The sequence below is a fragment of the Aythya ferina genome (assembly GCF_964211825.1).
Source record: "Aythya ferina genome assembly, chromosome: Z".
NCBI lineage: Eukaryota > Metazoa > Chordata > Aves > Anseriformes > Anatidae > Aythya > Aythya ferina.
The window spans coordinates 85,363,848-85,388,748 of record NC_140299.1 but is presented as its reverse complement, the minus strand read 5'-3'; the positions used below and the strand labels follow the sequence as shown (position 1 = coordinate 85,388,748).

General features: G+C 53.0%; 1 protein-coding gene across 1 annotated transcript; it reads left to right on the top strand.

The window, feature by feature from the left end:
• The first annotated feature begins 604 nt into the window (after positions 1 to 604).
• Positions 605 to 24,901, top strand: LOC311427669 (adenylate cyclase type 10-like). The gene is made up of 25 exons (XM_084505210.1): positions 605 to 611; positions 6,471 to 6,575; positions 8,725 to 8,763; positions 9,130 to 9,273; positions 9,384 to 9,589; positions 10,052 to 10,145; positions 10,461 to 10,549; positions 11,118 to 11,309; positions 11,525 to 11,646; positions 12,177 to 12,253; positions 13,177 to 13,366; positions 14,316 to 14,368; positions 15,065 to 15,218; positions 15,449 to 15,641; positions 15,949 to 16,035; positions 16,492 to 16,775; positions 17,443 to 17,579; positions 18,232 to 18,363; positions 18,932 to 19,186; positions 19,331 to 19,669; positions 19,887 to 19,938; positions 20,186 to 20,408; positions 20,779 to 20,886; positions 21,024 to 21,205; positions 21,865 to 24,901. Exons 2-25 carry the CDS (start codon positions 6,557 to 6,559, stop codon positions 22,043 to 22,045), a joined length of 3,552 nt encoding a protein of 1,183 aa, XP_084361336.1. The 5' UTR covers positions 605 to 611; positions 6,471 to 6,556; the 3' UTR covers positions 22,046 to 24,901.

Genomic DNA, 24,901 nt, shown 5'->3' with positions numbered 1-24,901 from the left:
GTCTGAGTTTGGGTTGGGTTTCAAGTTTTCATGCTGTGTTAGGGATGGGTTTCAAGTCGGTGCAGCGGAGGGCCAGGACCCAGTGTCCTTTAGTGTGTTTTGACCCGTCAACATGGCCTTTTGGTTCTCAGATAGCCTACTCAAGTATGTGATTTTTCCTGCAAGTGATAAAGTGATATTATTACATTGAATTGTTTTTCTTTGGCATGTTGTGCTTTTTTTTTTTTTTTTTTTTAATGCTCCTGGATTTTTCTTTCTATGTAAAGAAAGGTTTGAGCTAATTTCAGTTGAAAAAAATCCAGTTACTTGCTTGGTCATATTGTCCTTTCAAGATTAAAAGCTGCAGCCTAAGCAAGCGGAACGTTGCTTCTAGAAACAGCCCGATTCTCTTGTCTGCACTCCGCTCGCTGTTGAGCTAAATCAGATTAAAAACAAACAAACAAACAAAAACACGCCAGCTGCTGCTTCTCCTTCTGCTCTCTTTCTACTTTCTTGTGCTTTGCCCCTTCCCTTTCCCAGGTGATTGGGCTTGGGTGCTGGGCACGGCCAAACGGTATATGAGCCCCAGGTATGCCATCAGAGAGCTCCTTCTGCCTGGGCTGCTCTTTGGGGTAAGTGCTTTGTTTTTCCTTCAGTCAGTTGCAGGGCTCTTTAGGTGGGTCAGAGCCTACGGACTGATACGTTTCCAAGTAGAGAGCGGTACGCACATCTTTTTAAGGTAGCAACTAGTAGGATCTGGTAGAGTAAAGCAACTGATATAGTACCAGGTGCCTTTATTGCATGCAGTTCTTTCTCAGGTGAGTCATTGTTATGGCATGTTCATGGATAGGACAATAATGTTAGTTTGTGTGTTTGCTTAGTGGTTCTGGGTCCCTCAGGATTTTTGCAGGATTACAGGGCTTACTGTGAGTCTTTGCCTGTATGTCAAATATTATCAAAGTTACAACCTTGGTGGCAAAGTGAGGGAGCAGGGTTTAGGAGAAAGGTATTGTCAAAGCTCCCTGTGTAAGCACGTATCTGAAACCAGCAGCAGTAGGCATGTAAGGTGTAATCTTGTTCAGGGTTAGGGACAGTTTGTTATATTTCTACAGCTTTTGCCTGTGGTTTTGCTGGCTGTTGAGTCTTTAGACCTTGCATCCTTCTAGATTTTAAGAGCTTGGAATTCACTTAGAAGAGGGATGCTTAGGAGCGGTTGCTGGCTAACTTGTTTTTGGGAAATCATGGGGTACGGTTCCTTTTTTTGGCGTTACATTTCAATCTTTAGATATATCAAGCCATTTGTGTCACTGTCCAGAGGATTCACAAAGAGCTTCAGCACGCATTGCAAGGGGCTCGACTGCATAAGCGCAGTAGTACGAAGAGGCTGAGCAGGGTCACCGTTTTCATCTGTAAAGGATAAGTCTGTAATTACCCCTGCTGGGACTGCTGTGCATTCATGGCTTTTTGGCATTTGTGGACTTGAGGGTGTGTTTTTTTTTTTCTGGCTCTGGTCTCTGTGTTTGAGTCCTCTGCAAGAAGCTGTACTGTTTGCGTGTCCATCGTGGGCATGACCTTCTCTCTTTGTTTCTTGTAGCCCAGGGCATGGGCACGGAAACTTGAACGAAGCACGAGGGTGAGTGGACAGCAGTGTGGGCCCTGAGTTGGTCAGTGGACTGTGTTAGTCTGCTTTGCCTGTTGGGCAAACTACCTTGCGACAGCAGAGTACGTCTCCTGCCACGTTTCTGAGGCGCGCCAGACGTCAGCAGTTCTAGTTCCTGAAATGCTGGAGGTGCATCTCTTTGGGGTGTTAGGTGGGCGAAGCGGTGATACTGGGCTGGGGAACACGGGTCTGGGGCTTCTTGGCTCTTGCGGTAGGGGATGAAAGAAGAGGAGTGGGTATAGACCGTTTTATGGATTGTCACGTTTGTCTGTTCTTTCTCCTTGATCTAAGCCCCGCGGGCTTGGCTTGGCACAGTGAATGGAAGCGCTGGGTGTGGGTTGGGAAGGTGAGTGGAGAAAAGTTGGAAAACGGGCATTGTTTTTGGTTTGGTAGTCTATTGGTCCACCTCTGGGTGACTCCTCTTTTCCAGGGATGAAGAAGGTACTGGGAACATCCTAGCTGGTCTCTGTGGTCCACATTGAGGATGGATTCTGAGCCCTGAGAATTAAGTTCAGGGGCAAATCTCGGGTGTTGGCAGGGGGAGGCAGGGAGTTGTCTAGGGGGTGTCTATCTGATTTCAGTAGCAGAGCAGGTCAGTTGACTACTGTTTTGTTTCTGAGGAGGGTGCTTCCCTGGAAGAAGTTTGGCTGGCGTGCTGGTGCCTGATGGCACTTTATTTCTGCAGGTGAAGAGGAGCCTTAGGCTTGAAGCAGTGTCCTGGCTAGCCTTTGTGTTCCTTGATGAGGATGGAACCTGCCTCCCAGCATTCCCAAGCTAAGCTGGGGGGGCAAGTGCTATGTTTGAGTTGGGGTTGTGAATGGACCCATAGGGCAAGGGTCTGTGCTTGTAAGTCATTGCAGCGGATGGGGCCTTTCAGGATTGATCAGGTCAGGCAGAGATGATGTGTGGGGAGTTCTGTCACGTACAGCGTGAACACGTGCCAGGCAGGGCAGTCCCAGCTTGTTGTCTGTGCTGTGCTGTTGCTCTTGGTGCTCGGCAGGCCCTGGGGAAGCCATCCTGAGGGTATTGAACACTTGACCTCATCGGAATAACGCTGATGTTCAACTGGGAGCTGAGCACCTCTTGTCTTGCAGTCGGAGCTTAAAGGGATCACTTCTTCCGTGCGTGTAACTTTTATTTTGTATCGAATGTTTCCTGATATGATCCTTATATGTTACGCGCTCCTCAGGTTTTGATATCCTCATCGCCTTCTTCCACTGGACAGATTAGATGGGCAACTTGGTAGCCACACTAAAGGTCCTAAATGCTTGTTTCGTCATCAATTCTGTGATTCTGTGATCATAGGGCTGATCCAAGCACTTCTTGTCTTGCAGTCACAGCTTAAAGAGCAGATGCGTTTTGGGTCTTGTGCATATTTGGTTTCAGATAGTGTCTGTTTCCATTGTCGCTGTTGTGGAAGTCATCTGGGCTTCACCAGGAGCTCAGGCTTGGGAATTCATTTCTGAAGTGTTATTCTTAAGGGGTTTGCACTGCCCATCCTTCCGGTCTCTTGTCTTAAAGGCAAGCATTCTATGCGTCCATCATCCCAGTTCTGGCGGTCACTTTCAGTCGCAGGTCATGGCATTTGAGTCTGTCCCTGGGGTGGCCACAGATCATCTGTTCTGACTCGCTGTCACTGTAGGGCTTCCCTCTGGGAGTTGTCATTCTGCCTGGTGTCATTCTGTTACGCTCCTAGATTTTTCTTTCTATGTAAAGAAAGGTTTGAGCTAATTCCAGCTGAAAAGAGTTTTTTGTTTGTTTGTTTTTATCTGAATAGAGTAAAACGATCTATTGATGCTTCCTTAGCTGGGCGTAGTGCCCAAGAATGGGGAGAGAATGAATGGCCTCCTGAAAGAATCATACAGCATTATGGACCAGCTACCTGGAACTTGAATGAGGTAGTATGGGGGCCCGAGAACCTATTTGTAATTTGAATTGAATAATTATGTTGCAAGCTGTCCTTGGAATTGTAACTATATATAGTTACAATATATATAATCATAAACCATAAAATAGCTGAACTGGGAGCTGCAGGGTTGATGTGGGAATGTTGAGGTGAAACTCTGTGGTTTGTAGCACGCAGGAGGTCAAACGAATGTATTGAATGATCTTTGCTGGTCTAAAAGCACACCAATCCCAGCCATGTAAATCCCAGCTGAAGGTATAATAACATGGTAGAGTAGCATGGCTCTGCTCTGAGATGAGACATAATTTGTGGAAGCAGAGCAGAAAAGATGCTTGTGAGTAGATGAATTACTGATCGTTTTGACTCTAGGAATGGATGACTTCAAGGAGGGAGCTCCTTCAGATATCAAGACATTGCTCTCCAAAGTAAGACAAAGGTTTTGTCTGAGAAAAAGGGAACAAAAAGTTAACCATTCATGTGTTTGGGTTTCTGTGTGGTTTGTTGTTGTGTTTTTTTTATGCACATTTAAAATGAAGTGACTGTTTTTGTGCTGGTTACATGCGGTGTCTTTTATATCCATCTAAATTACGTTTACTCTGGGAAAATGTTAGGCAATAATGGAATAATGAAAGTTAAACTTGATTTTGTTGTTACACCAGACTGAAGCATGATTTGAATCAAGTAATTGGAATTACAGTAGGCTAAAATTGCTGAAAAACGAGTTTGGAAAGTTGAAATGCATTTATTTCCTATTAAACCTTAATTAAAACATTTGGTTGTTTTCAGTTAAGAACTACTGGATTCATAAATGTAATACACAAATTAGAACATTTATGAAGTTTAATATTTAAACCATACCATTTTTGTGAGGAATGTTTTAACAATTCGTGTCCATAAAGAACAATTCTGTTTGAATCCTGTCTGCCTCTGGGCCCTGCACTGGCAATTTAATTCTTGAACCACAGATGCAGTGTGTCCCAGTCTCCCCCTCATTCTAGTCAATTTATCACTTCTTAAATTTATGAACCTGTTTGCTTTTGTTATTCCGGACTTCTATTTCTAACACTGCTATAGATGTGTCTGTGAATGGCTGGGGAAGAATGTTTTAATTACTCGTGTGTCTGGGAGTTTCAGAACAACTGATAACAACTAGTGACTGTTATGGGATACTATGTGGATCTTTGGTATCTGGTTAGGGGGGGCCGAGAGATAAAGAGGAAGGAGAAAGAAGCTGAAGGACGGCTGGGAGACAAGACTTGAAGAGGATGTTCTATAAACTTGGCATGGTGCCCAGGAAGTACAAAGGGGGAGAGGAAGACTACGAGCCTTCAGCATGAAAGACTCCTAGAGACCCCCAGAAGAGACCCCAGAGGAGACTGCGCATGCTCCAGTAGGAGGGACTGCACCCCGGAAGCTAATTTTAATAATCTATTTTTTTTAGAAGTAGTAATGAATATGTATTAGTCTAGGAGCATAAAAATCAGCTGCTTGATGTAACTGGTGTGCGTCCTGGTGGAGCGGAGACTCCCGGTGCACCCAGCGCTGTTTGCTTACCTCTATTCCTTTATATTCTTTCAATAAATCCTATTTTTTTATGTAATCCTAATTTGAATCCTGAGCCATTTATAACAATTTTCAATATACAGAATTGTTAATTTTATTGAACAAGTTTTCCAGTTTTCAAGCAGTGACCTTGCAAACAGTTCAGGTAATCGGTGACCCTTAAAAGCACAAGCCAGTGTTTTCAAAACAAAACAAATCTCCTACTTAAATATCTCTTTTCTAGTGATCTTCTAAGAGGTTAATTACTAACCACCGTTTGCTGCTTATGTTACCATCCTCATCCTCCATCCTTCACTCCTTATCTCTTCTTCTCTTAAACTTCACGTTGCCACTGTTGTTTTCAACCTTTCCTCTTGGATGGATGGAGCAACATGAAACAACTTTTCTAGCCAGAATAGAATAATTTCTGAATTTTATTTATGTGTTAGCATTCTTCATTCTGGTTGTGTCAGTGGTCCGCTGACTTAACTGACCAGCAGCCTGCATTCCCTGCCACCAGCCCCTAACCACCCCCCCAGAACAGAAGAACTGAGCAACCATTCTGGAAGGTTCTGGTGGTGAATGTTGTCATGAATATATGAATGTTCTTTACCCTCTTCCAGTCTTAATCCTATTTGTACTTTTTTTCCTTTTTTTTTAATAACCTCATTGGAAGAAGTAGCTCTATACATTTGTACGGGGTCACAGCGGCTGCTGCTCAGCAGGCATTGATCTATGGAGGATGGCACTGTTAGCCCACCGTGTTGCTGGAGGGCAGCCACTAAGCGATGACCTATGAACCAGGTCATCACCTACCAACCAGGTGATTGTGATGACCCATGGTGGCAGAGACCAAACTGTCCTTCAAGAAGGCCCCAGGCTCACTGCACCGTCCGGTGCTGAGGGGTCTTCATCTCCTCCCTCCCAGCTGGGCATGGTTGTCTTCTGCTGAGGTACCCCGGTACCACAGGGCACTGACCATAGCATCTGCCTGGGAGGGGAAGTACCCGTACTCTGAGATGGAGAACGGGAGCGTGCTCCTCCCCAATCTTCTTTCTGAGGACTTCACCTGGGACAGCCAGATCCCCAGGCTTATCGTGGGAGTGCTGTTCTTAGCGGATTTTTCAGGTGGGTTGGGCACGGTAGAGCCTCCCCGGAAACGAGCCATTGGGACACACCAGGCCCTCGGGGGCCCTGGCCCGTAGATGGCACAGCTATCTTGTCGCTCTTGAGGACTCCTGCTGTGATGGCTAAAGAGAGCACGGATTGGCTTCTCTTGCGATGCAGCGACTGACAGGCGCTTAGGCTTGGCAGCATGGGACTGGCTGCCAGGCCCTGTGGCCCACGTAGACATGTCCTGATTTCTGCCTGTTCTTCCTGCAGGTTTCACTTCTTTGTCAGAGAAGTGTGTCCAGCAGAGCGGCACAGACAGAGGTGCTGATGAGCTGGCACAAACACTCAATGACTACATGAGCGACGTTTTGGAGGGTAAGAGCCATGCTGCCAGGCTGTTGTATATGGGGCCCTGAGGTTGCTTGCGGAGGGCAGAGGCAGCCTTGCTGCACCAGCTGCTCCTGCCTCCTTGGAAGGGCTGTGGAGCTCACTGTGGCCTGGGGGGACAGTGGGAGCCGTGGGGCTCCCGTGGCAAGGGAGGAGCGCAGCAGGTCTCTTCTGCTGCCCACTGGGATGAGGGAGGCCCCAGTGGACTGCAGGCTGGCAGACGTGCCTCCAGGCAACAGGAAGGGCTGGAAGGACTTTGCAGGGAATTACAGGCCCGTCAGCCTGATGTCAGTATCAGGGCAGGTTACGGAGCAGGTGATCCTGAGTGCTGTGACATGGCACATGCCTCCAATGGAGGGATCAGAAGCAGCTGGCGCGGGATTTTGAAGGCTAGGTGCCTCCTGACTACCCTGATCTCCTACGACAAGGTGACCCACTTGGTAGAGGAGGGAGAGGCTCTGGTCATTGTCTGCCTGGCTTTTTATAAAGCGTTTGACACTGCTGCCCACAGTATTCTCCCAGAGAGACTGGCTGCTCAGGGCTTGGGCAGACATACTGTTTGCTGGGTAAAGAAGTGGCTGGACGGCTGGGCTTAAGGAGTCCTAGCAAGCGGAGTTCAATCCAGGTTCAATCCAGTTGGTGTCTGGACACCAGTGGCCTTCTCCAGGGCACTCTACCAGGGCCTTTTTTGTTTAACATTTTCATCAGTGACTAGGAGGGAGGAGGGGATTGAATGCACCCTCCATCAGTAAGTTTGCAGACAATTCCAAGTTAGGCGGGACGGTTGACTGGCTTGAGGGTGGGAAGGCTTTGCTGAGGTAGGCTGGGCCAAGTCCAGTCGCATGCCACTGAACCAGGCTAAGTGGTGGGTCCTGCGCTTGGCACACAGCAACCTAATGCAGCCACATAGGCCTGGGGGAAGGGTGGCTGGAAATGGGCCCAGTAGAAAAGGATGTGGGGTTGCTGCTTGGCGGCCAGCTGAACATGTGCAAGCAGCGTGCCCAGGTCTCTAGAAAGGCCGATGGCATTCTGGCCTGCATGAGAACTAGTGTGGCCAGCAGGGCTAGGGAAGTGATAGCTCTTGGACACGGCAGTGGTGAGCCCACACCTCGAATATTGCATTCAGTTCGGAGCCCCTGACCACGAGAAGGATGTCTGAGTTGCTTGCGTGTGTACAGAGAAGATCATCAAAGCTGCTGAAGGGTTTAGAAAACAAGAGTTACGAGGAGCAGCTGAGGGCATTGTGGTTGTTTAGTCTGGAGGAGAGGAGGCTGAGGGGAGACCTCATTGCGCTTCCCACCTCCCTGCAAGGAGGCTGCAGCGCAGAGGCAGTCGGTCTCTTTTCTCAGGTGACAAGAGAGAGGCCATGAGGAAAGGCTCTCGATTTGGGGCAGGCTGTGCTTGGGTTGGGTACTGGGAAGAATTTCTTCAAGGAGGTTGTGGTTGAGCACTGGAGCAGCCTGCCCAGTTAAGCGATGGAGTCCCAGTCCCTGCAGCTATTTAAGAGATGTGTGGACATGGCACTAAGGTAGATGGTTTAGTGATGGGGACTCAGTAGGCTAGGTGGATGGTCAGACTTGATGATCTTGAAGGCCTTTTCCAGCCTAGATCATTCTCTGATCGTATGAGCAAGGGGACACCTGCTTTCTCAGCATCTGTCTCTGTGCTTGCAGAGAGACCGTTCCAGTTCCACGATGGAACACCGCTTTGGTGCCATTAGGACCGCAGGCAGGCTGGGGGCATCCAGTGAGTGCCAGCGTGCCAGTGACCTAGGGAGGCTCGCACTGACATCTGTGTGTGGCCCTCCTGAGCCCCTTATCCTGGGGGACGTCTCTGACCGTGAGCATGTGGTGGCCACCACTTTGGCAGCATTTGCAAGTGTCCCCGCTCAGAGATCTTCACCAGGCGTCTGGACGTGGCCCCGGGCAGGTGGCTCTGAGTGGCTCGGCTTGAGTGGAGACGGGGTGCGAGACTGGAGCAGATACTCTCCAGAGGTGCCTTCCAGCTTGCACCGTACTGTGCTTGTGTGGCCTCCCAACTCGCTGTACAGGGGCCAGGGCTGTGGCTACAGGTGGCTTGCCCCACGGATTCCGGAAGAAGGCGCCCCATAACTCTGCCTTCCCTTCTTTCTCCACAGTTGTGCTGGATTTCGGAGGAGACATCCTGAAGTTTGGAGGTATGTCCTTAGGAGGAGGCTGCTTCCATGTCCTGCTGCTGTGCAGTGTTTCCCGCGGGAGCCGCTTGCTCTGTGCTCTGGCCTGATGGAGCAGCTCTCTGGCCACGCAGCAATCCCTCCGGTGGTGTCCCTGGGCTGCTGCAGCTGCGGAGGAGTGCTGGGCAGAGGGTCCCCCGGCCACCCACCCTCTTGCCCTGCTGCCCTGGCTGGTGCTGTGGCTGGTCTGGCAGAGGGGAGGGGTCCCTGTGGCCAGGGTGCTGTCCTTCAGGAGGATGCCCTCCCACAAGCCCGTCCTCCTCTGCACGCCGGCTGGCCACTTGCTGCTGTCCCGCAGGAGAGCCTTCCCCTTCCCCTCACTTTCCCCAGGGGATGCTGTGCTGGTGCTGTGGAGAGCATCAGAAGCTCAGCTGCCTCAGACCATCAGCCTGGTGCTGCAGTGTTGCCAACAAATCCAGAAGAAGCATGGCAGTCGTGACACACACGTGGGTCAGAAGCTCCACCTGAAGATAGGTATGGGCGCTGCAGGGTCAGCTGTGCCACGTGCACAGCCCTGGCACTCTCCAGTGCTGCTGACTGCTTCTGCTCCCCGGTGTCAATGCTGCTTCTTGCTCTCTCCCCAGGGATCTCCGCAGGGCAAATGACCGTACTGGCTGCTGGAGACAGGTACCATCAGCAGTACTTCATCTGCAGCCAGGCCCTGGAGGAAGTTATGAACGCCCAAAACCTTGCGGTTAAAAGTGAAGTGATTGTCTCGCCCACCTGCTGGAAGCTGTGTGAGCAGGAAAAGATCCAGACCAGGCTTCTTGGTGGCAAACGGGTTCTGAAGGTAGGTGGACAGGTTGGCCTCTAGAGCCTCTCTGAAGACCTGCACCTGAGAGGGAAGGAGGCAGATGCCAGAAGGCTGAGGCGCTGGACGTGGAGAGAGTTGTAGCTGTAAGGGTTGGTAGAGAGCTGAAGCAGTTGCCCTTCCACCTCAGGGGTAGCTCTGGGTAGTGCTTGCTTGGTGTGACTGGCCAAGGGAAGCACAGGAAGGGTGTGGGCCCCACCAGCAATGTCCCCCGTGGGTCGCGCAGCTGTCCTGGAGAGCTGGGGCATGCTTGGGTGATGCCTGCGTGGCTCTGGTCCTTCTGAAGAGGCACTTCTGTCCCAGCTGAAAATCCAGAGAGGTGGGCTTGCTGCACCAAGAGGTTCTGCCCTTCTCTGGAAAGTGAGAGTGGAGGGGCGGGCTGTGTCTCCCGGGGCTCCTTGGGGAGGCCAGCGGCAGTACTTTTGTTCTGCATGTCTGCAGGTTCAGAGGATGGAGCACATGTCTGGATCAGAACGCCAAGATGCTGCAGGCCAGTTTGAGCAACACGCGAAGATGCAGCGTTTGGAAAGGATAGGTGAGTCCCTGCTTCACCGTGTTCTGAGACTGGCTGGAAAAATGGGGCCTGCCTGCTTCAGAGTTCCAGGGAGGAACTCCCCCTGCCCTCTTCCACCTTTCAGTCAGCATTCGTGCCTTTGTCCCTCCTGTGCTTCAGCTGAGGCTGTCGCTGCCATCCCCTCCTTCCAGGGGATGGCTCTGGCCAAGCAGCTGCAGAGGGGAGCAGGAGGAAACGCCAAAGAATCTTTGCTCTGCTTTGCCCAGTGCCAGCCCCGTCTTTCAACCCCCTTGTAGTCCCGTCTTGCCAGTGAAGGCTTGCGTTTGCTTCCCTTAGGGCACCTAAGGCCAGCTTTTCTCGTGTCCAATGGTCCTAAAGTGGCAGCAGAGATGCAGAAGTACATACCAGCAGCTCCTCTCAGGAAGGTAAGGCCACTGCTGCTGGAGGCTGCATTTTGGGAGGGCAGAAGAAGGTGTGCATTGCATGGGTGGAGCTCTCGTGAAAACAGACAAATGGAAGAAAAAGCACCCTGGGGCGGGAACCCAGGGGACCTGATGCCAGGCTTACTGGTGCTGCACGTGCCAGGCAACTGCCCATTTTGTGCTGCTCCTCAAAGAGGCACGGGTGGCAGGAGGTGGACTTGCCTCTGTCTTTTCCATGACTCTTGCTCTGGACGTGCTGTGGGCACGAGGCGAGGACAAGGGGGCGAGTCTGCTCAAGTCCCTGGGATGTGCCAGAGGGTCGCCCCTCGCATCCGTACTTGCCACAAGATGCAGTGTTGCTGGAACATTCCCCTCTGTCGTTTGTGCTATGACTCTGCTATGACCTGCCTGCCGCAGGCTGGCCTGCGATTGGCACCGAGCAGGGGACTTACCCTTCCTCCAGTAGTACCTGGTATTGCCAACATGCCTGCTCTCCCTCGGTACGTGGCACGGGCCCAGAGGAACCGCCGGGAGAACAGGCTGGCAAAGCTGTCGTGCTCTTCACTTCCAGCTGGACGTGGATATGCCGCTGCACCTGTGGTCTGAGCTACGGCCAGTCACCAGCCTCTTTATCCAGCTGCAGTTTTCTGCAGAGGCCAGGTTACTGGATCTTCAGAGGGGCCTCCGTGATGCCAACAGGATGATTTCAACAATCATCAGTCCTCACAAGGGTGAAATCAACAAAAGCCTTCTGTTTGATAAGGTGAGCGTGGGGGAGCAATCCCACCCCCAGAGGGTGGCCTGTGTCTGTTTAGTGGAGAGGGACTGAGGAGCAGCTCTGCCTTGCTGGTGGGATCAGTCCTCTGTGGCTTTGTGTTGACCTGCAGCTCTACTGGTCTCCCTGGCGACTGCAATGGAACGGCATTAGCTGCTGGCCATAGGCACTGTAACCAGATGTGTTGCATCTGTCCTCTGCAGGGCTGTACATTCCTCTGTGTGTTCGGAATGTCTGGAGCAAAGCTGCGTGACGAGAGCACCCGTGCCTTGGACAGCGCTCTTCAGATCTTCAGCACGTGCTCCAGATCATTGAGGAAACTTGAGTGAGTGTGTGGCGGTGTTGCAGGGCATGCGTGCTGCCTGGGACAGCGCAAGGGGGCTGACCAGCAAGAGACGTGGCCTCCTGGCTTGGCCTCCTTTGTCCCTGGCAGGATTGAGGCAGCACCCTGAGAGGCAGCAGGTGGCCCCTGGGCTTAGCTCACGGCAGCCAGGCGCAGTCCCTCCAAGCACAGCCTGCCAGGAACAGGGCTCTGGCCTAATCTCAAAGTCGCTGGCATTGTAGGTGCTCTGTGGGTAGCACCTGCTTTCCTCCACTAGTGAGAGGGGCTGTGGCCTGCTGCAGGTCACAGCCATCGGGCCTCAGGGGAAGGGTCCAAGCCGTCTTGCGTGCACCCTCCCCACGTCCCTTGTGTGTGGTGCCCCGAGCTCTCCAAGTCCCCGAGGCACACACCGGCTGTGGGACAGCAGGTGTCCCTGGTTGGTGCCAAGGGGAGACGTGGGAAGTGGCAGAGCGGGGCGAGCAGGACTGCGCCTGGGGCACCACTGAATTTGCACTTCTCTCCCTGTGTGCCAGGGCAATGTCTATTGGGGTCACCAGCGGGACGATGTTCTACGGCCTCTGTGGCCATCCGGAGAGGGCTGAACATACAGGTACCGCACCTTAGTCTGAAGAGTGGGAGGCTGGCGTGGGTGTGCTTAAGCACACCTGTCACACACACATCAGTCATGAAGAGATGGGAAGGCTGGGGCAAGCACATATGCTACAGCCTGCCGAGAGCGGCCCAGATGTCACAGGTCTCGACCTGAGGTGGGAGAATGGGCTCAGAGACTTGCGGTTCCCGCTGGGTCAGCTTGCCCTGCTGCGGGGTTGACCTGTGCCTGAGGGTGTAGTCCCAAAGCTGGGAAAAACAAGGAAACCTTGAAGAATATAGAGAGTCCTGTAGCTTGTGTAGTATTTCTATAGCTTGTATAGTCTTTTAGGTGAGAGAATAAGGGAACAGAGAGACAGGTAGCCTTGAGCTAGCAGCAGCCAGGGAGATAAGGGACAAAAGGTGAAAACAAGGAGGAGAACAACAGCTCCAGACTAATCTGTAGTAACCTTTTGCTCATTAAGGGTCATAAACGTATTAAAAATCGTACCCATCAAAATGCTAACGTATGCTAATGTGGGATTTGATGTGTCCCCACTTCCCCAGCCCCCACTCTTTCTCTGTAATGTGCAAACTCAGGAGACATAAGTTAGGTGAGCTGTAATAGCCAATCAGAAGTACCCAAAGAGATAGCTTTCACAAGTTTGCTGTGTACAAGTAACGGTGATTCAAGTCAGAGGTGTGCTGGCTTTGCGGAAGATCGCCAAGCACCTGACTCTGCAGAGTTATATAATAAAATATTTAATTATAATATATATATATATTTATATAATGAATTAATTAAAAGATCTTTGCTGTGTGTGCTCATTGGTGCAGTGCACTAAGCATGCACCTATGGACAACAAGGGGAAGTAGCCCTTGGCCTTAAAGGGTGGGGCAAGGCTGCTTTCCTAACCATGTCAATGTGTTCTCTCTCCATGGCAGTGATTGGCCATAAGGTGAATTTGGGTGCCCGCTTGATGGTGCACTACCCCAGGCTGGTGTCCTGTGATGAAGACACCTACAAGGCCTCTCGCCTGCCCAGTTACCTCTTCAAGGAGTTGCCGAAGACAAAGTTGAAAGGTGTTACAGATCCCGGCGCTATCTATCAATATGTGGGGATCACCGACAAGTGGTGAGTGTCTTCCGAGCCATCTGGATGGGGCCACAAGGGGAAGCCAAGGGTGCAACCTTGACCGGTAAAGAGGAGCTGTGCAGCAAGAGACCAGCCTGGCCTCCCACAGACATCCCTTCCCTGTGGCCAAGAAGATCCAAAGGCCTGGCATGGGTCTGCTTTGTGCCTTTCTGCCCTTGTGTCTCCTGCTGCTAAGAGAGCTGCAAGTGACGCCAGTGGGGTGCAGAAGGTTGTCCTGGCTTTGGAGACGCACGCTAGCCATGCAGGCTTTGTCCAAGCGGCTTTCCGCTGGGCTCCCTCCCTGCCCTGTGTTTGCTCCACTATGTGCAAGGCTAAGGCAGAGGTCATTCTGATGCAAGGAGGAATTTTTTCCCAGCTCCTTCTGCGCAGGAAGCTTTGGGTCAGTCATGTCGCCTTGGGGAAAGGTGGGCCACTGGGCCACTCTTCCTCCTGTCTGCCTGCTCAGTTCTCAGCTGTCCCTCCGGGCCAGGGTTGGAGGACCTTTTGGATGTTAACGTTGCTGTCTCTTGAAAACTATCAAAAGACTTGAGCCAAAGGTGCCAGGTGCTTGGTGTCCTGAGCCACTAAGTGACACAGGTCCTCCTTTCCAAGAGGCTTCTTTTGCTTGTCCAGGGTGGCAGAGCAGTCTACTAGCCAACAGCACACCCTGGCTTCTTTGCCGCATCTGGGCTTTCTTTGGTTTTGGCCTCTGGCGAGGGACTCCCAACACCTTCTGCTGTCCCGCCATGGCTGCTGGCCTTCTTCGTGCTTGAAGCTGTCCTGGCATGTCCACTCGAACGTTGGCCGGGGAGCATGCTCCGGACAGCATGCTGCTGGAAAGAAAAGCAGTTACCTGCGGCGGGTCTCCTCCCCTAACACAGCAGGCTCTATATTCCCTGGCTTCTGAACAACTAAGTGAAACTCATGTTTTGTCTTCTCCCGCTTCTAGCATCTTTGACATGGGTCTTACCAAGAAGAGGTCGGACTATGGCCCCTTGCTGGGTAGGTAGAGAAGTCCTCGCTCTTCAGAACCCCAGCTGCTTCCCTTTGCCCAAAGCAGTGCACCTTGCTGGAGGTTAACCCCGGTAGGCAGCTGAGCCCCACACAGCCGCTCGCTCCCTTCCTCCCTCCTCTAGCCTGCTGGCTGGTGGGGCAGCATGAGAAACTGCAGAGGCCTTGACACTGTGCCAGCACTGCTCGGCAAGAGTTCAGTGTGTTCTCGGCGTTCCTTTGGTGGCAAGTCCACCACATCACAGCACACTCCAAGCTCCTGTGAAGACAAGGAGCTGTATCGCAGCCAAAACCACAACAGGCCCGAAGACGCCACCTTAGCTACAGGGTGCTGGCAAGAGCTCTGGGGCTCAGGGTGCAGTGAGATGTTTGGCATGCCTTTTGGGCGCAGCTGCCTGCAGTGCCTCAAAGTGTGCCCTCCAGTCTTGGGCTGGATCAGTGTGGGGAGCTGCGTCCAGCTGGCTGAATCTCATTGCCTGTGGGAGGAGAAGCAGAGGGGAAAGAGCTCCTAGGAGCTGCGCCGTGTGGCCAGCAGGCAGGCGGCTCTGAGATGAGGGGCTTGGAAGGAGGCCTGGGTGTAGGCAGGCTTGCTGACGTGGTGGAGGGAAGCCGCCGTGCCAGCAAAAGGGAATGCTGCCCTGCTTTTCAGCATGCTGCAACAGCTTGTTTCCTGGTTGGTCTTCACAGGTCGGGAGGTGGAGATTGACCTCTTTGAACGCAGCTTGAAGGCCTATGAGACTTTGGGACAGCCGCGCATCCTGGCGTACGCAGGCATTCTGGGCTCTGGAAAGAGCCACTTACTTACTGAGCTGGCCTTTCTGGGCCAGGCCACTGGGCACAGGTAAGTGGGTTTTTTGAGACCCTTCCCATGCCCGTCCCCTGACGTTCGTGGAAGACTGCGATGCCTCTGCCCTGTGCCTGGCCCTCCGCCCACACCCCCGGGACTGTGCACCCTGCGTTCCTTTGCAGTAAGAACCAGGCAGCGTGAGTCTCTAACTCTCCTGTCTTGGCAGGCGTGGGCTACTGGGGGCCTTTTCTGCAGCTCAACTGCCTTTTGCTTTTGCACCGCAGGGTTGTCACCATGGAACTGACCAAGGCCAACATGAGGCAGCCCTTCTCTGCCGTCTGTATGCTGGTGGCCAGGGCCCTGGGACTGCAGGCGGGTGAAACGTGCGAGGACCGGCAGCGCACCCTTCAGGCCAAGCTCCAAGGGGCGATAGAAGAGAGCAGTTACTGCCTCCTCAACAACATTTTCCTCGTCAAGGTGAGAGCGAGAGGGAGGCCTCCTGAGGTAGTCTGGTGGTTGTTTGGGTGTTCTGCTGGGCTGGGAGTTGCAGTGCTCATAGCACCCCGTTCTGATTCCTGGGTCCAGGGAGGCTCCTTGTCTGTGGTGACTTCATGTCCTGTGCATGTGCCAGGTGTCTTGGTCAGCGCCCTGGAAAGGCCAGTGAAGAGAGGCTTGCGCTGACCTCATGCAAAAGCAGAGGCGCTTTGCTCTGCCGTCTAGCTTGGTGGATAGGCATGCCTGGTCCCAGGATGATGTTTCTTTCTGACTCTGCTTTCCTGTCCAGTTTGCCATCTCAGACGAGGTTTGCAAGATGCATGACCTTCAAAGGAAAAGGGAGTTGCAGAAGACTTGTAGGAAAGTGCCACAGAAGGTGAGCGTTCCTCCTCCTACCTGGGTCAGAGAAAGAAAACAACCCTGCCCGCTGCAGGCTCCACATCAGAACAGCCTGAGTGGGCAGCAGGACGATGTGCCAGGGTCACCGCCCTTCAGGGCCCAGGAGCCCCTCCTCCCAGAAGCCCCTCTCACACCCTCCCCATATGCCTCGTCGTAGCTCGCCTCCTGTTAAGTTGGAGGGTATGTGCCCTGGAGGAGGATTGACGCCTTCTGCATTCCTTTGCCCAAGCTCCCTTCTTCAGAAGGGCAAGTGATGTTCCAGGAGGCCTTAAAGTCTCGCAGAAATGAAAAGCCAGTAAGCTTCTGAAGAGGGAAGCGGCTGGGGAGAGACTTCTGAGTATTCTCCGTCTCCGGAGAGAGAGGCTGCATCTCCTCCCCTAGAGGATGCTTGAGAATCCGCCAGACTCCACACAGATCCATCTGCTTTTTTCAGACCCTTGGAGGAGAATTTGGCATATTTGTCATCGACAACGCCCACTTCATCGACCCTGCCTCCTGGACTGTCATGTGGCCCGTGCTCCAAAGCGTCACGCTCTTTATGGTGATGAGCTTAGCTCCTGGCCATGAGAGAACGGAGAGCTTTTTCAAAGCTGCAGCAGACAGCACAACGTCCCAGAGAATCAGCTGTCTTCATCTGGAAGAGCTGAAACCTGCAGCTGTGGTGCAGAAAGTCTGCCAGGACCTTGGAGTGGTCAGCATCCCCAGGGATCTAGCAAGGTATGTTGCAGGCCACGGAGCTCTTCCGGAGGGGTTGGACCTATGCTGCCACGGAAGGAAGTCGCCCCGCAGGAAAGGAAGCACGGGGCCTTCTGGCAGCATCCTTGACTCCAGCAAGGACCTGGGTTTCTCCTTAAGACTCACCACAGCAGGTGTGAGCTAAAAATAGGCAGCTCCCAGGACGCAGCACGTGGGCAGTGACAGCCCTTTGCTGTTGTAGAGGAGGGAGGGCAAGGCAGGGAGGAAAAGGGAGAGAAGAGGAGAGAGGAGAGCAGAGGGAGATGGGTACCCAAGCCTCAGCGTGGCTGAGGTGTGAAAAAGGCTTTGACCAATGTAGCCAGGCTGCAGTAGGGATTCCCAGGAGCAGGGGTCCAGCCAGCTGCCAGAGCAGATCTGGGCTCCTGAGGACAGGGAAGATCAGGCTTGCTGTGTTGTGCTTTGGACATTGCCCACGACCATTTCCCCATGGACTCCAGCAAACAGTGTAGGGTCAGGGGTCCCAAACGCCCAAGCCAGTGGGAGGACCGCCCCCTTCTGAAGTGAGACGTAGCTGTGACAAAGAGGCTGGTTACCCTGTGAGGCCTGAGTGACTCGCCACCCGCCCATCAGAACTGTGTTGCACCATACTTCCCTGGTGTTGGTCACTGCTGGGTCTGCTCCTGCCCAGGTTCCTGATCCAAAGAAGCTCTGGCATCCCATATTACTGTGAGGAACTGCTGCGCTGCCTGCATCGCAACAACATGCTCTTGTTCAGCACTGGGAGGCAGGACAAAATAGTAGAGGACAACTGGGAGGGCTTGATCGGTAAGCACTCTTGTTGCGGACTGGCTAGATGCTGTTGCACGTCACCCCCCCCACACACACACACACACGACCGTGTCCTGTGGCTTTCCAGTGAGTCTGGGCAGAGTCCGATCTGGCAGCAGGACAGAACTTGATCTGGCTGAGGTGTGGGCTCCTGCACACCTTGCTGTCACCTTGGCAAGCCACCAGCTCCCTCGAGAAGAAAGCCCTTCTGCAGGAGAGGGTCAGACCTGGGAAAGTGTAATCCAAAACCAGAAATGCCCGCAAAGGCGCTGGGAACTGAGGAGCTTGGCAGTAACGCAAGAGCAGTAATGGCAAGAGCAATGCCAAGCAGAGTGCTGTTGCCCTGGGGACAGCCTGCATGGGCTTTGCCTTTTGGATTATCACTGGCAATTTCCCTGGCTGTGGGAGGGAGCGCTGTCAAAGGTAGCAACCGCTGCGTTCTGTTGCGGGATATTCGTTCAGTACAGCTGGGCAGCTGGTCCAAAGGCAGAAAAAGAGTTGCAAGGGCAATGCAGACAAAACCATTGCAGTGGAAACCGGTTTGCCCTGCTCACTGACCGCATTCGGTGCGGGCCATGAAGCGCACCCAACCGTGACAGGTTGGACTTGCCCCACCTTGTTCATGCTCTCTCTCTCTCTCTCTTCCCAGCTTCTGCAGTCGAGGCTTCACCCATTGTCTCAGCCACCTCAAGCTCCAGTGCTGGGAATAACAGTGGCAGGGTCTGCACCGTCAGAGCAGATGTCAGCCTGGAGACCACCGTGCTGCCGGCTGCCTTGAAAGGTGAGGGGCTGAGTTCGCGGCTGTGCTGGGGTCCTTTCCTGGGGTGCATGTGAGAGAGGGGCTGGGCATCAGCATGCTGCAGAAGCACCCTCTCAGCCTGGGGGGCCCTGCCAGGAAGGCGACTCTGGTCTGAGCAGACAGAGCTCTGTGCTTAAGGACACAGATGTCCCCCTCCGGGCTGTGGGCCGGCTGTGAGGCCCACAGCAGTTGTGGGGAGCTCCAAGTCCAGCTCTGAGGTGGTGAAAGCGCTCTCTGCTCTCTGTGTGCGCAGCTGGGCATCAGCCTAGTTCAGCTCCGGTAGGTCGCATCACGGGTCGCATGTACCCGCAGGATCGTGCCCTCCCCATCCGTGGTGGAGGAGCTCTTATCCCTGGGCCTTGTGGCCTGTGGTTGCAAGAGGAGTGGAGCCATCTTGAAGACATTCCCCTGGGCTCCAATTGCCCACCAGGTGCCATCCTGAGGAAGAGAGGCCAAAGTCTACCCTGTTTCCTGTGGTGGAACCGTCCAGCCTCCCCAAGCTCAGGCTCCGGGACTCAAAAGAGAGAGACGATTTGCTTCTTCTTGACAGATATTGCACTGGCTGAGCTGGACCGGATCACGCTGCAGAAGCAGATGGTTTTGAAGTTTGCAGCCATCATAGGGCCAGTGTTCACCACCCAGCTGCTGGCTCACATCCTTCCCAGTTGCACCAGGCAGCAGATGAATTATTTGTTGGACATGCTGGTGAGCGACAACATCCTTAAGTGGCTGAAGGACACAGGGGTGCCCAGAGACATCCAAGATGCTCGAGAGGGGCCGGCCACCTCTCAGCAGGCAGGGAGCGGTAAGTGGTGGCAGTAACGTAGACCCAGGAGCGCTGTAGCTGAAGGAGGCCTTCCCCCACCAGCTTTGTGCAGAGGGAAATTCCCAGCGGCTGTTGGGAATGTCTCTACCACTCTGGCTGAGGCCACCATCCATTGCCTTGCAGGGGTGGAGAGGCCGTCTACAAGCAAGGAGACCACGGAGCAGCAGGCTGGCGTTCTGGCCTTCTGTGCCCCGCTGCTGCAGGAGGCAGCCTACGAGCTGTGGCCCAAGAGACAGAGGGCCAGCACGCAGCGCAAGTGTGCTGCCTTCCTGAAGAAGCACGCGCACAAATGCCGGAGCTGCCACGGAGGGGACTTTGTGGCCTTCCACCGCTTCGCCGTCCCCAGTCCCCAGGATGGGGAAAACTGCCGGGGCTCTGCTGACGAGGATGACTGGCACAGCTGGGAGGCCTTGGTGCTCGCTGGAGAACACCTGAAGAAGGACAGGACTCACACCCCTGAAGGTAGGCTGTGTGCCGTGCAGCGGAGCCCCCTCCCTCTGGAAGTCCAGGCCCATGCAGGCTGGGGCCCACCGGGTCCCCAACACCAGGGATAAGCCAGGGGACAAGGACGATCACCACAGCTCTTGTGCCCTGGGTCTGCTCGACAGGACCCTTGCAAGCCTGCAGCTCTTAGCCCGGGCTATGTGGGGAGTCCCTTGACACGCTCTCTTCTTCCCAGGTAGTGCAAATGCCCTGCAGCCGCAGCAGGCTTTCTCGGAGGAGGAGTTCAGGTGAGGAGACAAGGTTCTGATGATTGTGGAAACGAGCGAGCTCCAGAGGAGACAGATGGAGCTCTGCCATTTGGCTGCTGGCTGGGACTCCAGCTCTGGGAGGAGGAGGCTGGCTGTGGGGTGGGAGCTGGGATGAGACAGCAGGAAATAGGGGTTTGTTGCTACCCGTAGGGAGAGCAGGGTCATCTCAGGTGATGCTCATCTGCTCTTTGCTCTCTTCTTTTCCTGGCAACCTGCCTCTGACCAGAGCGTCAGAGCGGTTTCCACCAGAGGGCAAATGGACAAGTGCGCAGCCCAGCAGGACCAAAGAGAAGGACGGTGGCGAGTGTTCCTGCAAATGCGAAGCCGTCATTGAATCAGTGTTTATGCCTTTGGCTCGCCACTATGTGGCAACAGGCAATGCTTCCCGAGCCTTCTACTACCTGCTGGAGTGTGCGGCTGCCTACCTGCACGTCTCCAACAGCTACATGGTGAGTGACCCTGCTTGCCAGCACGCATTGCACCTGGAGTCCACTGCAACAGGACACGCCCGCTGAGGGGCCTCCCAAAAGAAACAGTGGGGGCAGAGCCGGACTGTTTCCTGCGCTTTGCCTCTCCCACAGCAAGAGACGCGGGGCACTGAAGCAGGCCCGTCAGCACAAGCTGCAGTACCTGGGAGGCAGTCTGAAGGCTCCCTTGGTGCCTGAGCTCTGAGCCCACGGGGCACTGTGCTAGGGCAGGGATCACATGGGGAGATGCGGGCCCTCCTAAGGCAGGTGCCACAGGAGGCAAGAGGGAAGGGTGGAGCTAGCTGGGGGCTCTGCACCGATGCTCACCTGCTGCCTGTGTGCTTGCTCAAAGGCCCTTATGAAGCTCAACGAAGCGGAGGTCCTGAGGAACTCCATGGTGAAGACAGCAACTGTGTTAGACTGCTTTGAGGAGGCGACCTTCTTCAGCCTCAAAGCGGAGGTAAAGCGGCAGGGTGACGCCCTTCTTGCAGGGGGTGTCCCTGCTATGGCCAGCCCCTTATACATTTCTGCAGCCTCTGCAGGAGGAGAGGCTTGGGAAAGCGGTCCATGTCTGCATGGCTTCCTCTTCCTGTGCAGGTCTGCTGTAATCTAGGACGCGTGGGGCTGGCCAAGAAAACGACCAGGCAGGCGCTGAGCCTTCTGAAAAAGCGATTCCCTCAGACACGCGCCGGAGCCTTTGTCAAGTCTCTGTGGGAAAGGTTTCAGGGTGCTCTTTGTGCCACAAACAGAAGAACACCCTCTCTTCTGCTAGAGGCTCGGTAAGCAGCAGAAGGGAGAGCGTGGGAAAGGAAGAGTATTCTGGTGCCAGGCATTCAGGCCCAGGCCTGCCTGGACTTCAGGCCACGCCTAAGCTGTGCCATAGCTCATTAGCAAGACCGAGGCATTAAAGCACGACATGTGGGTCAAACAGGGGCCAGTGCAGCCTCACGCTGCCCCCCTGTGCAGTCCCTGGGCCTTTGCGTAGAAAGCAGCTTGTGCCGAGGGATGCACCTGCTGGCACGTTTCGGATGAGGCTGGGGTGGCTGGGAACAGAGAAGAGATGTGAACAGGGAGGACGGGCTTAACAGGGGAAGGAAGGCAGTGACCTCAAGGGATGGGATGGGGTTGGGTTAAGGTTGGGGGGGGGAAGGGCATGATGAGGAGAAGGCTCAGAGTTGCGATAGTCCTTCTCCTGCTGGTGCCTGGCATCACTTCCCCCCCCCCGTGCTGTAGTGCCAGCACACCCTCTGTAGCGGTTGGCTGCCCCTGGCAGCACTTCTTCATTTGCCCACTTCCGTGCCTGCAGCCCTTCCAGCACCAGCTCCCTTCCTCTGAGGAGGTGTACGTGTCTCAGCTGCCACCCCACTTTCCCCTGCCCAGTCTGGTTTGGTGCTCTACAGCCGCGCCTCTGGGCTCAGCAGTTTCTCTTGTGTGTCAGGAGGAAGAAGCTAGCCTGGATGCTTCAGCAGACCCGCTGCCTCTCCTTACTGGGGCACCTCTACAGCCTGGAGGGCACATCAGCAGGACGGAGGTTCTCCCGCCTGGCAGCTCGCATGAAAGCCAACGTGGACAGGAGAATGGACTCCTCTCAGGAAGAAGACTCCCACCCCGACAACTGACTTTCCATCCCTGCTTTTCTCAGTGTGTCTTAGTAAAACATCTGTTCTCTTATGGTGGTGGTTGTCAGGCCTTGCCAGGGAAGGTTCAGGTTGGAAATAAGAAGCAAGTTCTTCTCAGAAAAGGAGAGCTTGCTCCCCCAGCAAGAGACGCGGGGCACTGAAGCAGGCCCGTCAGCACAAGCTGCCTTACCAGGGAGGCGGTCTGAAGGCTCCCTCGGAACCTGTGTGGGCACCTGGAGAGAGACAGCATGGGCAGTTTGGGACGGTGGAAGCTGCCATAGTGCAGAGCGAGCAGAGGAGGGGAGGGCCACGGTGGGGGGGCGTTCCAGAGTCCCCGCAGGGTCAGGTGGGCTGCTCCGTCCCGAGGCGTGCCCACATGGGCTCCGGGGTGCTGGCCCAGGTCCTTGCTGCGCTTGATCGTTGGGCTGCTCCTCGTTGTGAAACATGGGATTAGAAATTAGAGAGCGATGGATTAAGAATGAATATGTAGGCAACACTCCTTGCTTCATATGTGCTACTGAGATGGGGAAGATGCTAAAACTTCTCCGAATTAATATTTACAGAATCGCAGAATTTCTAGGTTGGAAGAGACCTCAAGATCATCGAGTCCAACCTCTGAGCTAACACTAACAGTCCTCCGCTAAATCATATCCCCAAGCTCTAAGCTAGATTCCCTTTTTGAGTGGGTTTGTGAAAATTCTGCCAAAGAAGGTCAAGGACTATCAAGAGGTTTCTGTTGTGAGCACTATTTTATGGGAGCCTAGGTGGGGTGGGTATTGGAAGAGGGTGTTGACTAGGGCACTGCCTAGGGTTAGGATTAAGGTTTTGAGAGAGAAAGGTCAAACTCTCTCTAGGACTAAGGTTGTGAAAGGGCTGCCAAAGGAAGTTGAGGGCTACCAAATGCTTCAGATGGGAACACTTTTTCATGGGAGCTCTTGCTAGGACGAATGTTTGACCTGGGAGCTGTCTTAGCCCTGTCCTTATGTTTGGAAAGAAAGGAAGCACAGACTCCCCTTGAGACTGAAGTTGTGAGAGTGCTGCCAAAGCAAGTGGAGGGCTACCAAAAGGTTCTGTTGCGAGCAATTTTTCTTGGGAGCACTAGGTGAAATGTTTCTTGGATCTAGGCAATGTCTAGGGCTAGGGTTAGGGTTTAGAGAGAGACAGAGAAAGTCCAGACTCCCATTGTGAGCAATTTCATTAAAAGGCTGCCAAAGGAAATCAAGGGCTACTAAATAAATTGCTTCCACTGCAAGCAGCATTTCATGGAAGTGCTGTGTGCGGTGTGTGTTGGACGTGGGCACTGTCTAGAGTTAGGCTTAGGGTTTGGAGAGAGAGAAAACACAGACTCCCATTGTTAGTGTGACTGTGAAGGGACTTTCAAAGGATGTGCCTTTGGGGTTGGGGACACAGCAGCACACATCTTGTGGTTGTGAGCTGAGTGCAGACCAGAGCCAGTCCCACTGTGATATGCCAGCAGGGCTCTTGGAGCCTTGGGGCACGTGGGGCCCTGCTGTATGGGCAGCACTTTGGAATCAGTCAAAGTCCACAAATTGTTTTGTTTCACAGAAAGTTCAGAGTTAGGGTTAGGATTTGGAGACAGAGAGAGTACAGACTTCCGTTGTGAGTGAGTGTGTGAAAAGGCTGCTGTGAGAAACTAAGTTGTGTTTTTGCAGTAGAGAACTAGTTTTCTGTATTCAAAGGTAGTTGTGGAGTCATAACAAGGAGAAATGCAAAGTAGGTAAGTGGACAGTAGAAGGCCCCTCACTGTTCCAGAACAAGGTAGAAGCTTGAGAAAAATAGGATGAGCAGTGTGAGAATAGTAAAACAAAGATCACAAATTCTCAAAACATAAGAAAGGAGAAATTAAAGGGTTGGAAAAAAAAAAAAAAAAAGAAAGAAAGAAAGAAAGGAAAATCGTACATATATGCTATAGAGGAGTGTTGAGTAGCTTGTGAGCCTGTAGTACTCAGTCAATGAGGAAACAGGGGAGGTGATCAGGCGTCGGGTAATAGGGAATAAAAGGTTATGATTTGTTTACTAAAATGCACTCTTAATTGACAGGACTTCCGCCATTCCAATCACAAATAAAATAGCTTTGCAGAAGATCCTGTCTGAAGAAAATTAATTGAGATTTTTCTCACACTGCCAAAGGAAGTAGAGATATACCATGAGATATAAAATGGCTTCTGTTGTAAATAACTTTTTGTGGGAGACCTAGGTGGAGTGGGAGTAGGATCTGTGTCACATTAAAAGGTGCCTATCAAAGTCAAACACTTGCCTGTTTAAGAGCCCTGCCAACAACTTTCACTGAGACAGTTTCACAAAGTTGAAAACTTCTAATAAGGTGACAGATGGGACTGGACTAGATGATCTTAGAGGTGTTTTCCAACCTGGATGATTCTATGATTCTATTTTCTATATGAGATTTGGAATTGTTTTTGATAAACACCCTTTCTGCAATAGCGCTCATATCTGATAACAGTGCTAGCAAAATGCTATCTCAGGTATTCCTCTCCAAAAGATGAAGGTGCAGAGCTTACCAACAAGGCATCCCTGTCTTGGTGGAGACGAAGGAGCCCAGCCTTTCACCTACCTCTTCCAGCTTTCCAATCTCTTCTTTCTCCCCCCAGCTCTTTTATGACATTCCTCTCACTTTATCAACTAATGCTAACACCAACGCTTTTTCCTAACACTAAAACCATTTCCTTTATATCCTTACATTATCTGTTCCCTTCCCTGGAGTGATGTCTAGCATGATTTGTGCGGAGAGTCAAATAGTAAAGATATGTATGTTTAGCATGTATTTCATTAAGATTCATTTTACAAATAATCAAATGAAAGGTTTCACTCCAGGCA

Coding starts and splice junctions, on each gene's coding strand:
- LOC311427669 (XM_084505210.1), top strand. Junction 13,367..14,315: donor GTGGGGATCACCGACAAGTG/GTGAGTGTCTTC, acceptor TCCCGCTTCTAG/CATCTTTGACATGGGTCTTA. Junction 16,036..16,491: donor GTAGGAAAGTGCCACAGAAG/GTGAGCGTTCCT, acceptor TGCTTTTTTCAG/ACCCTTGGAGGAGAATTTGG.